Source organism: Oncorhynchus keta, chromosome 25 (genome assembly GCF_023373465.1).
Source record: "Oncorhynchus keta strain PuntledgeMale-10-30-2019 chromosome 25, Oket_V2, whole genome shotgun sequence".
Taxonomy (NCBI): domain Eukaryota; kingdom Metazoa; phylum Chordata; class Actinopteri; order Salmoniformes; family Salmonidae; genus Oncorhynchus; species Oncorhynchus keta.
In genome coordinates, this window is record NC_068445.1 from 9,326,740 (window position 1) to 9,340,841 (window position 14,102).

General features: G+C 47.0%; 1 protein-coding gene across 1 annotated transcript in view; it reads left to right on the plus strand.

Annotated features, from left to right (window-relative positions):
- The first annotated feature begins 8,461 nt into the window (after positions 1-8,461).
- The window catches only part of LOC118357832 (cell surface hyaluronidase-like), a 74,232-nt gene continuing 68,591 nt past the window's right edge, over positions 8,462-14,102 (plus strand). The window contains exons 1-4 of the mRNA XM_052478592.1: positions 8,462-9,262; positions 10,185-10,522; positions 10,721-10,861; positions 12,365-12,932. Coding sequence (XP_052334552.1) covers positions 10,201-10,522; positions 10,721-10,861; positions 12,365-12,932 — 1,031 coding nt within the window. The 5' untranslated portion in view covers positions 8,462-9,262; positions 10,185-10,200. The remainder of the gene's footprint in view (positions 9,263-10,184; positions 10,523-10,720; positions 10,862-12,364; positions 12,933-14,102) is intronic.

Sequence of the window (14,102 nt, forward strand, 5' to 3'; positions counted from 1 at the left end):
CACCCGATCATAGAATCTTTTGCGTTATGATCAGTCTTTCACGTTCCTTTTTGCTCCAGGTGCCTCATTAATAAACCCTGTGTAAGTACAAAATATAATCAGCGCATGCACGTTTATGGGTTTCAGGCAAAAGTTGGCAATGATAAAAAAAAAATACTTGGTGCGAGTGCGCTCACCTCCCTACAAACTTTAGACCATGCATATGCACATCTAGTGGTTGCAATATTTTATTGCAAGCTGGCAAGTATGTAATCAAATCAAATTTTATTTGTCACTGTAACTGCATTCTTCGTTTGTAGAAAGAGAGTCGGACCGAAATGCAGCGTGGTGGTTACTCATGACTTTAATGAAAAAAGTGACACATGAAATAACTACAAAATACAAAAACAACAAACGGAACGTGAAACCTAATTGCAGCCTATCTGGTGAAACTACACAGAGACAGGAACAATCACCCACGAAATACACAGTGAAACCCAGGCTACCTAAATATGGTTCCCCATCAGAGACAACAAGAATCACCTGACTCTGATTGAGAACCGCCTCAGGCAGCCAAGCCTATACTAGACACACCCCTAATCAACCACAATCCCAATGCCTACAAAAAACCCAATAAGATAATACAATAACCCCATGTCACAACCAGGCCTGAACAAATAATTCAAGAAAACACAAATACTAAGACCAAGGCGTGACAGAACCCCCCTAAGGTGCGGACTCCCGGACGCACCTCAAAACCATAGGGAGGGTACGGGTGGGCGTCTGTCCATGGTGGCGGTTCCGGCTCGGGACGTGGACCCCACTCCGTTAAAGTCATAGTTCCTCCCCTTCGCGTCCTGGGATAATCCACCCTCGCCGCCGACCATGGTCTAATAGTCCTCACCCAGAACCCCACTGGACTGAGGGGCAGCTCGTGACTGAGGGGCAGCTCGTGACTGAGGGACAGCTCGGGACTGAGGGGCAGCTCGTAACTGAGGGGCAGCTCGGAACTGAGGGGAAGCCCAGTACTGAGATGAAGCTCAGGCAGGTAGTAGGCTCCGGTAGATCCTGGCTGGCTGGCGGATCTGGAAGATTCTGGTTGACTAGCAGATCTGGAAGAAACTGGTTGACTGGCAGATCTGGAAGAGACTGGTTGACTGGCAGATCTGGAAGAGACTGGTTGACTGGCAGATCTAGAATATCATGGCTGACTGGCGGATCTAGCTGCTCTATGCAGACTGACAGCTCCTTGCAGACTGACAGCTCTGGCTGCTCCATGCAGACTGACAGCTCTTTGCAGACTGACAGCTCTTTGCAGACTGACAGCTCTGGCTGCTTCATGCAGACTGACAGCTCTGGCTGCTTCATGCAGACTGACAGCTCTGGCTGCTTTGAACAGACTGACTGCTTTGACTGCTCCATGCAGGCTGACAGCTCTGACTGCTTCATACAGACTGACAGCTCTTGCTGCTTTATGCAGACTGACAGCTCTGACTGCTCCATGCAGGCTGATAGCACCCTGCAGACTGGCAGCTCCATGCAGACTGACAGCTCTTTGCAGACTGACAGCTCTTTGCAGACTGACAGCTCTGGCTGCTTCATGCAGACTGACAGCTCTGGCTGCTTCATGCAGACTGACAGCTCTGGCTGCTTTGAACAGACTGACTGCTTTGACTGCTCCATGCAGGCTGACAGCTCTGACTGCTTCATACAGACTGGCAGCTCTTGCTGCTTTATGCAGACTGACAGCTCTGGTCCATGCAGACTGATAGCACCCTACAGACTGGCAGCTCCTTGCAGACTGACAGCTCTGGTCCATGCAGACTGACAGCACCTTACAGACTGGCAGCTCTTTGCAGACTGGCAGCTCTGGCTGCGTCAGGCAGGACTGACAGCTCTGACTGCTCCAGGCAGGCTCTGACAGCACCCTGAACAGACTGGCAGCTCTTTGCAGACTGACAGCTCTGGCTGCTTCATGCAGCTGGACAGGCAGACTGACAGCGCTGCAGACTGGCAGCTCAGGCTGCTCCGAACAGGCAGGAGAGGCTCCGGCAGCGCTGTAGAGGAGGAGCTCTGACAGCGCTGAACAGACAGGAGACTCCGACAGCGCTGGAGAGGAGAAAGGCTCCGACAGCGTTGGAGAGGGGGAGACTCCGACAGCACAGGAGAGGCGAGGTGCACTGTAGGCCTGATGCGTGGTGCTGGCACTGGTGATACTGGAGCGAGGACACGCACAGGAAGCCTGGTGCGGGGAGCTGCTACCGGAGGACTCGTGTGTGGAGGTGGCTCTGGATAGACCGGACCGTGCAGGCGCACTGGAGCTCTTGAGCACCGAGCCTGCCCAACCTTACCTGGCTCGATGCCCACTCTAGCCCGGCCAATACGAAGGGCTGGTATGAACCGCACCGGGCTATGCACCCGCACTAGAAACACTGTGCGCTCCATAGCATTACACGGTGTCTGCCCGGTCTCTCTAGCCCACCGGTAAGCACAGGGAGTTTGCGCAGGTCTCCTACCTGGCATAGCCATACTCCCTTTAAGCCCCCCCCCCAATATTTTTTTTGGGCTGCTTTTCGGGCTTCCATCCGCGTCGCCGTGTTGCCTCCTCATACCAGCGCCTCTCCGCTTTAGACGCCTCTCGTTCCTCCTTGGGGCGGCGATATTCACCAGGCTGAGCCCAGGGTCCTTTTCCGTCCAGTTCTTCAAGTGGTGCAGCCTCTCCCACTGCAACTGCTCTTCACGATTAACAGGGAGAGTTGGCTCAGGTCTGACTCCTGACTCAGCCACTCTCTCTCTGAGCCCTCCCCCAATAAATGTTTTGGGGTGACTTTCAGGTTTCGCTCTGCGCCGCCGTGTCTTTCTTTTCAACTCCATTCTCCTATAGCCCTCTTCGCACTGCTCCAGCGAATCCCAGGCGGGCACCGGCACTCTCTCTGGGTCGGCCGCCCACCTGTCTATTTCTTCCCACGTCGTATACTCCATGCCTCTGCTGTCCATAACGTCCTCCTTTCGCTGCTGCCTGTTAACACGCTGCTCGGTCCGAGTGGGGTGGGTGATTCTGTAACAGCGTTCTTTGTTTGTAGAAAGAGAGTCGGACCGAAATGCAGCGTGGTGGTTACTCATGACTTTAATGAAAAAAGTGACACATGAAATAACTACAAAATACAAAAGGAACGTGAAACCTAATTACAGCCTATCTGGTGAAACTACACAGAGACAGGAACAATCACCCACGAAATACACAGTGAAACCCAGGCTACCTAAATACGGTTCCCCATCAGAGACAACAAGAATCACCTGACTCTGATTGAGAACCGCCTCAGGCAGCCAAGCCTATACTAGACACACCCCTAATCAACTACAATCCCAATGCCTACAAAAACCCCAATAAGACAATACAATAACCCCATGTCACACCCTGGCCTGAACAAATAATTAAAGAAAACACAAAATACTAAGACCAAGGCGTGAGAGTCACATACACATGGTTAGCAGATGTTAATGCGAGTGTAGCGCAATGTTTGTGCTTCTAGTTCTGACAATACAGTAAAACCAATGAGTAATCTAACCTAACAATTCCACAACTACTTCCTTATATACACACACACACACACACACACACACACACACACACACACACAAGTGTAAAGGGATAGAGAATATGTACATAAAGATGTATGAATGAGTGATGATAGATGGTATCGAGTACAGTATATACATATGAGATGAGTAATGTAGGGTATGTAAACATATTATGTGGCATTGTTTAAAGTGGCTAGTGATACATTTTTTTTTACATCAATTTACATTATTAAAGTGGCTGGAGTTGAGTCAGTATTTTGGCAGCAGCCACTCAATGTTAGTGATGGCTGTTTAACAGTCTAATGGCCTTGAGATAGAAGCTGTTTTTCAGTCTTGGTCCCTGCTTTGATGCACTTGTACTGACCTCGCCTTCTGGATGATAGCAGGGTGAACAGGCAGTGGCTCGGGTGGTTGTTGTCCTTTGATTTTTTTTGGCCTTCCTGTGACATCGGGTGATGTAGGTGTCCTGGAGGGCCGGTAGTTTGCCCCCGGTGATGCGTTGTGCAGACCTCACTACCCTCTGGAGAGCCTTATGGTTGTGGGCGGAGCAGTTGCCGGAACCAGGCGGTGATACAGCTGCTGCTGCGCCTTCTTCACAATGCTGTCTGTGTGGGTGGACCAAATCAGTTTGTCCGTGATGTGTACGCCGAGGAACTTAACTTACTACCCTCTCCACTACTGTCTAGTCGATGTGGATAGGGGGCTGCTCCCTCTGCTGTTTCCTGAAGTCCACAATCATCTTCTTTGTTTTGTTGACGTTGAGTGTGAGGTTATTTTCCTGACACCACACTCCGAGGGCACTCACCTCCTCCCTGTAGGCCGTCTCGGTGTTGTTGGTAATCGAGCCTACTGTAGTGTCGTCCGCAAACTTGATGATTGGGTTGGAGGCGTGCATGGCCACGCAGTCGTGGGTGAACAGGGAGTACAGGAGAGGCCTCAGAACGCACCCTTGTGGGGCCCCAGTGTTGAGGATCAGCGGGGTGGAGATGTGACCTACCCTCACCACCTGGGGGTGGCCCGTCAGGAAGTCCAGTACCAGTTGCACAGGGCGGGGTCGAGACCCAGGGTGCAAATCGGGGATATGATAAAAAGCTTATTCACAAACTAACAGGAAAACAATGCAGCCATTTGCCATTATTGAGCAGATCAAAAATCTGTTTTATTAAAAAATGTTGATAAATGCAAGAGTTACTGTGCAGTTCACCTATGGAAATCAGTCAATTGAAATACATTCATTAGACCCTAATCTATGGCTTTCACATGACTGGTAAAACTGTATGCATCTGTTGGTCACAGATACCTTTTAAGAAAAGAGAAGGAGCGTGAATCAGAACCTGTCAGTATCTGATGTGACCATTTGCCTCATGCAGCGCGACACCTCTTTCACATAGTTGATCAGGCTGTTGATTGTGTCCTGTGGAATGTTGTTGCACTTCAATGGCTGTGCAACGTCCCTGGATATTGGCGTGAACTGGAACACCCTGCCGTATACATTGATCCAGAGCATCTCAAACATGCTCAATGGGTGACATGTCTGGTGGGTATTCAGGCCATGGAAGAACTGGGACATTTACAGCTTCCAGGAATTTTGTACAGATCCTTGCGACATGGGCTGTGCATTGTCATGCTGAAACATGAGGTGATGGCGCCGGGTGAATGGCACGACAATGGGCCTCAGGATCTTGTCACAGTATCTCTGTGCGTTCAAACTGCCATGGATAAAAAGCAATTGTGTTTGTTGTCCGTAGCTTATGCCTGCCCATACCATAACCTTCTTGATATGCCTCACCTGTCAGGGGGGTGGATTATCTTGGCAAAGGATACATGCTCACTAAAAGAGATGTAAATACATTTGTGCCCAAAATTTGAGAGAAGTAAGTGCTTTGTGCGTATGGAACATTTCTGGGATCTTTTATTTCAGCTCATGAAACATTGGCCCATCACTTGTTGCATTTATATTTTTGTTCAGTGTAATTAGACATAGGAATCTTTTTCCTGTTTTATTTTATTTTCATAATCATTGCAGTATAAATTCCTCACCTTTTTTAGGCCGTGATGGATTTATATTCCCGAAGGAACACATTATCATCCCCATCTCATTTAATTGGTCAAGAAGCCTAGTAAATAGGTAGTCTATACTGTACCTATGACCGTAGCACAACCATGCTGAAACCACAATCAATTACCTTTCTACATTAATGCTTTAATTACTTCAAAAGCTGATGGTGCATAGCACACTGACTGTTTTATGTTGTGTTAAAACTACTATCCCTTTCTAGGCACATTACCAAATACTATCAGAACATCCCTTGTTTGGGTCCACATATGATTAAATTGACCAAGTACTCGTTCCTGTCAGTTAATGGCTGTTGTAGTCCTTTGTAGCTCAGCCTGGCGCTTGTAAAGCCAGGGTTGTGGGTTTGTTTCTCGGGACCATCCACATGTAAAATTTATGCACACATGATTGTAAGTTGCTTTGGATAAAAGTGTCTGCTAAATAGTATATATTATATATTATTATTGTATCTTACTCTTGCATCAAGGTTAACACAAATGTTCCATTCTGGATATGTTCATTTGTTTTATTTTATTCAACCTTTATTTTGTAAGATTGGTGTCACACCCCCAGGTGTGTTGTGTTGACACTGGGTGGCGTTGGAAACCATCTTACAAAATGAAAGTTGAATAAAATAAATTAATTAACATATCCAGGAAGGAGAAGTTTGGCATTAACCTTGATGCAAGACTAAACAGCACACAATTGACAGGAACAACTTCTGGGTCATGCTGACCCAAAACAAGGGATGGGATGTTCTGATGGTATTTGGTAGTGTGCTTAGAGGGAATAGTACTGTTTATTTTTTATTTTTTGCATAGAACACTGATTGTGATAGCTGATGGTGCATGGCACACTGATTGTGATAGCTGATGGTGCATGGCACACTGATTGTGATAGCTGATGGTGCATGGCACACTGATTGTGATAGCTGATGGTGCATGGCACACTGATTGTGATAGCTGATGGTGCATTGCACACTGATTGTGATAGCTGATGGTGCATGGCACACTGATTGTGATAGCTGATGGTGCATGGCACACTGATTGAGATGGCTGATGGTGCATGGCACACTGACTGTGATGGCTGATGGTGCATGGCACACTGATTGTGATGGCTGATGGTGCATGGCACACTGATTGTGATGGCTGATGGTGCATGGCACACTGATTGTGATGGCTGATGGTGCATGGCACACTGACTGTGATAGCTGATGGTGCATGGCACATTGCCTGTGATAGCTGATGGTGCATGGCACATTGCCTGTGATAGCTGATGGTGCATGGCACACTGACAGGGGTACCTCAATGAAAGCCTATTGTAGAGTAAGTGTGCGGTGACATACCAGCAATAGTGTACATGCAAATGCAATGCATTATGATGCAGTTATAATGCGTTACAAGACTTGTCATGATTATGAATCCCTTATTATGTTTTCTAATAATATCACAAAGATCCTGACTAAATACCAGCCATTTTGAGTCAGTTGAAATGTTGATACATTGAGAGACAGCATAAGCCTTAACCTCAAGCTTGCAGGGATAATGTCTTCTGGTAAGTGTTGCCATAAGGGTCAATACAACAGACCGCACCAACCTCTAGTGGTAATGCACACATTCCCTTGTAAATGAAAAAGGGGTTACTTCAGTAAAAGAAAATGCAACTGTTAATAGTTCTATCCCTCTCTAGGCCACTACTTAATACCATCAGAACACCCCATCCCTTGTTTGGGTCCGCATATAAGGGAATTGACCCAGGAGTCGTTCCTGTCAGCCATGTGCTGTTTACTTTTGCATCAAGGTGATGCCAAGCTCCTTCCTGTATATGTTTGTTTGTTTATTTATTTATTTTATTCAACCTTTATTTCGTCAGATGGGTGCCACGCCCTCCAGGGGCCAAATCTATGATGACCTGATATCTAAATATTTTTAAGGACACCAAAAGTATGTGGACACCTGCTCGTCAAACATCTCATTCCAAAATCATTCTCATTAATATGGAGTTGGTCCCCCCCCCCCTTTGCTGCTATAACAGCCTCCATTCTTCTGGCATGGGTTTCCAGTAGATGTTGGAACATTGCTGCGGGGACTTGTTTCCATTCAGCCACAAGAGCATTAGTGAGGTTTGATTTGATCAGCTCCTTGGTCTTACTGATGTTGAGTGTTTGTTGTCCTGGCACCGCACTGCTGTCTCTGACCTCCCTGTAAGCTGACTCATTGCTGTCGTGATCTAGCCTACCACCGTCTTGTCGTCAGCAAACTTGATGATGGTGTTGGAGTCATGCGCGGCCATGCAGTTGTAGGAGTACAGGACTAAACACACACCCCTGAGTGGACCCCATGTTGAGGGTCAATGCGGTAGAGATTTGTATTGCCTACCCTCACCACCTGGGCCCAATCTGTCAGGAAGTCCAGGATCCAGTTGCAGAGGGAGGGGTTCAGTCCCAGGGTCCCTAGCTTGGTGATGAGCTTGGAAGAGACTAAGGTGTTGAAGACTACAGCTCAGCCTATGAACAGCATTCTAACACACTGTAGTTATTTCCCCTCTTGTCCAGTTGGGAAAGGGCAATGTGAAGTGCAATTCAGATTGTCTTCTCTGGATCTGTTGGGGCTGTATGCAAATTAGCTTGAGTACATGGTATTTGGAATGATGGGTGTTGCACAGGATGTTGGTGGCACCTTTTATTGGGGAGAACGGGCTTGTGGTAATGACTGAAGCGGAATTAGTGGAATGGTTTAAAATGCATCAAACACATGGTCTCCAGGTGTTTGAAACCATTCCATTTGCGCCGTTCCAGACATTATGAGCCGTTCTCCCCTCAGCAGCCTCCTGTGTGGTGTTGATGTGCGCTTTCAAAGCGCTTCATAATTACAGATGAGTGCTACACAGTGATATTCATTTACGCAGGTTACCTTAGAGTTCTTGGGAACAGGGACAATGGTGGTCAGTATGAAACATGTTGGGATTACAGACTGGGACAAGGAGAGATCGAAAATGTCTGTGAAGACACCTGCCAGCTCCTCTGCGCCTGCTTTGTTGACGCACCCTGTTATTTCGTCTGGCCAGGAGGCCTCGTTATTCTTAACCTGTTTGAAGTTTTGCTCACATCGGCCATGGAGAGCACATAAAAGGCATTTATTTACCTTGTTTGGGAGGAATGAAAATGTGTCGAATATAATCAGCGTGTCAAAAACTAATGTAGACATTAGTTATGCATTTATATAGCTTCCAAAATCTTTTTATTTTTATTATTATTATTATTATTTTTACAATAGAGTGCCAAGATGGCTGTGCATTGGCTTCAGCGCCAGAAATCCACAAGAAGAACGAGAAGGAGACTCGGACTGCCTGGCCTGTGCCCTGTCTTCCGTTCGTGCGTCAGCAGGTGGCGGCAGTGTTAGTAAACTCAAGCTCCTCCCATGTGCTCGTGCGCTCCTTCCTCCTCACTTCCTCTCCAAACCGCGCCTGTGAATGGGGCTGGCGGTGTACAGCCCGGAAAGAAAACACCATGTAAAAGTATAAAAACTACACAGAACGCAAACTATTGATTTTTCTCATTATTAGTTCCGTTAGTCCACGCGTCGGGGGCAACGCTTGCATTTCGGAAGAGAGCGTGAGTGAGGGCACAGATTAATCCCGTGCAAGGTAGGAGACCTCACATTGTTCCGATGGTACCGCAATCAGCCCCGGGTGAAGATGATAGAAGATTTCCTTTAAGTATTTAGCAAACGGTCTGTCTGTAGCCTATACAGACCGAGCGACTGTGTGAATTTTCAACAGAAGAACGTTATCATTATTGCATAGTAAAAAGGGGGCGCTTGATCCAAACTACACACTCCATGTTGTTTAAAAGTTCAGTTACTTAATGTATGGATGCAACATGTTTCTGTCATCTGTCAGTGGAGACAGAGGTGTGTATTCGCCTGTAAAGTACTGTTTAAAATAGATATGTGACCAATAACCAGCACGACATCCTTCCTGCTACTCTACCATTTCACTCTTATCTTGTTGCAGATGTGTGTGATTAACCCAGCCAGTTACTTACTCCTTTCATATCTTGAATTTCTGATATGAGAAATGTATTAAATGTGTATGAAGTACAGATGTATAGTAAGTATGTTTCTCCCATTGAAAGAACACAGTTTGATGTCCATGGCTGATGGGACTGTTGCGGACATAGGTTTAGGCCTAATTATTAAATCATTGGCTAGTCAGACCATTACTACTGTTCCAGCTGGCTTTGTTTGTGTGTGAGGGGGGCATTTTCCTCTAGCACTCTAATTGGTGCCATCTGGGTTCTCTTTTTAACTTGGCTTCAGAATATAGCAATACATTGAACATCTCCTTCATTACTCTGGACAAGGGCAGCCACGGTCACATCCTGGATGGACGGATTAATTATACATTTCAACTAAACTCCCCACCTGGGGAAAACCGTAAAGGCCCGCTGGATCATTGCCTGTTTCCCTGAGTTTAAGATCCCCTTATTTTTCCACTTTCACTCTTCCCTCTCTCTCCCTGCCCTCCTCTTCCCTCTCTCTCTTTTGTTCTCTCTCTCTGTCGGTAGGTAGCAGACAGATACCATGCAGATAAGTGATGGCCCCAGTTACTTCCCGGTCTTTGTGGCCCCGCCCAACGTTAACCACCGGTCGCCAGGATTCGTCCCCGGCAGGGTCGTACCTGTCCACTCTCCGCCTCCAACTAAGGCCCCTCCCCCTCCCCCCCTGAAGCCCATTGGCCCACCTCCTGAGCGCCGGGCGACCTTTAGCCTATCAGAGAATGGCCACCGCCTAGAGCGTGGTCAGAGGAAGAGGAATACTTTAATATGCTTCGGTGTCTCAATGGGGGCCTTCTTTTTCTCGATCATCCTCATCCACAGCCTCACCAGTGGAGACGTGTTGGATGGTAAGTGTGTTTGTGAGTATGAGGATGTGATGAGCTGATAATACTGACCTGGCTAAGTTACTTAGGCCCATTGTTCCACAGGAATGAGACTGAACTATAGTCAATGACCGATCGTATCCTGTTTTGCTCTGTCTTAGAGCTATATCTAAGTGCTGTGTCAGTGATGTTGTCTTTGATTGGTCATGTCTGTGTGTACAGGGAACTGTCCAGACCACAGCACCTCCCTGAGCAGCTGGAACCCTGGTCACAACCCAGAGAAGGCCGTGGTCGTTCGGAGGGGAGATCTGTTTCGATTGGACTCTTCTGCCACCTTATACTCCCTGACCATCCAATCAGGAGGTAGGCTAGGTCCTCTCTCTGGTCTGAATGCTGTTTCTGGCTAGCTCAGAAGTACAGCGCATTTGGAACATATTCAGAACCCTTCACTTTATCCATATTTTGTTACGTTACAGCTTTATTCTAAAATTGATAAAATCGTTTTTTTCCCACTCATCAATCTACACACAATACCCCATAATGACAAAGCTAAAACAGGTTTTAAAAAAAAATCACATTTACATAAGTATTCAGACCTTTTACTCAGTACTTTGTTGAATAACCAGCGATTAGAGCCTTGAGTCTTCTTGGGTATGACGCTACAAGCTTGTATTTGGAGTTTCTCCCATTCTTCTTTGCAAATCCTCTCAAGCTCTGTCAGGTGGGATGGGGAGCGTCGCCGCTCTCTCCAGAGATGTTCGATCGTGTTCAAGTCCGGGCACTGGCTGGGCCATTCGAGGACATTGAGACCGAAGCCACTCCTGCGTTGTTTTTGCTTTGTGCTTAGGGTTGTTGTCCATTTGGAAGGTGAACCTTTGCCCCAGTGCTCTGGAGCAGGTTTTCATCAAGGATCTCTATCCGTTGCTCCATTCATCTTTCCCTCAACCCTGACTAGTCTTGCAGTCCCTGCTGCTGATAAACATCCCCACCGAATGATACTGCCACCACCTTGCTTCACTGTAGGGATGGTGCTAGGTTTCCTCCAGATGTGAAGCTTGGCATTCAGGCCAAAGAGTTTAATCTTGGTTTCATCAGACCAGAGAATCTTGTTTCTCATTTTAGGTGCCTTTTGGCAAACCCCTAGGGGCTGTCATGTGCCTTTTACTGAGGGACTTCCGTCTGGCCACTCTACCATAATGTCCTGATTGGTGGAGTGCTGCAGAGATGGTTGTCCTTCTGGAAGGTTCTCCCATCTCCACATAGGAATTATGGAGCTCTGTCAGAGTGACCATTGGGTTATTGGTCACCTCCATGACCAAGGCCCTTCTCCCCCGATTGTTCAGTTTGGCTGGGCGACCAGCTCTAGGAAGAGTGTTGTTGGTAACAAACTTGTTCCATTTAAGAATGATGAAGGCCACTGTGTTCTTGGGGACCTTCAATGCTGCAGACGTTTTTGCTACCCTTCCCCAGATCTGTGCCTCAACTCAATCCTGTCTCGGAGCTCTACGGACAATTCCTTCGACCTCGTGGCTTGGTGCGCCGCCCTATGGGACTCACGTAAATAGCCGGATGTGATACAGCCCGGGATTGAACCCGGGTCGGTAGTGACGCCTCTAACACTGTGATGCAGTGCCTTAGACCACTGCGCCACCAGGGAGACCCGATTTTTAAAATGTAACTTAATCTATTTTGGTTGTAACGTAACAAATGTGGAAAAATGTAAGGGGTCTGAATACTTTCCGAATCCAGTGTAAATAGTCACAGCATGCAATACTGGGTTCCGAGATGAAGTTGAGGAATAAAGAACACAGCTTCTGCTGAACGGATTGTCTTCATGTTTTGTCATTTATATTTGTCTCCTCGCAGGCCGAGTGGTCTTTGCAGACAATGCTGAGGGCTCCAAAAACATCACTCTCAGAACGCGCCATGTGCTGATTGAAGACGGGGGTTCGCTGCACATCGGTGCCCCCAAATGCCGCTACCGCTCCAAGGCCACAATCGCCCTGCTGGGCCGTTCAGACGAAAAGGCAGTTGCGGAAGTACCGGAATTGGGCCGGAAGTTCATCGGGGTGCGTGGTGGTGCAACCCTGGAAATTCACGGGACAGAAAGGCTGTCGTGGACCCTCCTGACCCGCAGCGTCTCCTCCTCAGGTCTAGCCATGGGGGGCTATGCCTTCCAGCGCAACTTTAGCCGTGGCATCAACCTGCGTGTGGTGGACCAGGACACGGCCAGTGTGCTGTTCAGCGAGCGCTACGACACGCACGAGTCACGCAACGACAGCCAGCGGCTCACACAGCTGCTCCGGTCGCTGCCTGCGAGGCGCATCGTCACGCTGGCCGTGGGAGACTCGGCTGTCAAGAGCCTGCTGGACGAGACCAAGAGAACCATCCAGAGCCTGCTTGGTAGTACATACGTCCATGACCTCAAATACAGGTAACGATACAATTGTATTCAAAATCAATATAACTTAATGAATTTGGTAAAGAATAGGTAGACAATGACTTGAGATGGAGTCGTAGGTGATGCAAGAGTGTCATCTTATTTGGGAGCATCAGTGTGTAGCGCGTCACAGGAAAATCTGATTGCTTTCCATCTGAAGCTGCGCCATTGTCTGGAGGGGTGTGTAACTGTTAATACTACCCATCTCCTGGGGGTGATAGAGGGTTTGTAATTCCTCTGTCCCACAATATCAAGCCTAATCTTTCATGTCTTATAGAGGCGCACCCTTTCCTTCAATAGCGTTGCCAGCAGGATCTCCTTTTATCTGCCAGCAGAATATCACTCCATATTCCGTCAGGAAGTGAATGGCTGGAGGGTTAAGCATGCTTGCTTCAAGGATTTGTGCAAAATGAGCTGACTCTGTAGTTTTCGCCTTCACACACAGTTCCCGAACAGGTCAAAAACACACCGTCTCCCCTGAACATAGAGGGACACACATCCACATAAATAGGGACCATTAACAATGGAAGTGACTTGGAAACAGTACAACTTTTTTGTTGTTTTTGTGATCTGCTGTAAAACCCATTCAAATAGTCTGGTTTGGGTGTCTCACTATTTTAGGTGTAGAGCTCATAAAACATCTTAAGATAATTTCCCCCTTTTCTTTTAATTATGGCTGCAATCCCAATACCGGGATCGATATGACAACTACCAGTGAAATTAGAGGTCGCCAAATTCAAACCACAGAAATCTCATAATTACAATTCCTAAAACATACATGTGTTTTATATCATTTTAAAGGTAATCTTGTTGTTAATCCCACCAAAGTGTCCGATTTCAAATAGGCTTTTCAGCGAAAGCACTACCAACGATTGTTAGGTCCTCACCAAACCACAATAAGCACAGCCATTTTCCCACGAAATATAGTTTTCGCAGAAATAAAGATAATTCAAGGTTAGTGATTCATTTTATCTTCATCAGATGACACTCATAGGACTTCATGTTACACAATACATGCATGTTTTGTTTGAAAAAGTTCATATTTATATAAAGAAATCTGAATTTACATTGGCGTATTAGATTCACTAGTTCCAAAAACATCAAGTGATTTTTGCATAGCCACATCGTTTCAACAGAAATACTCATCATAAATGTAGATGGTAA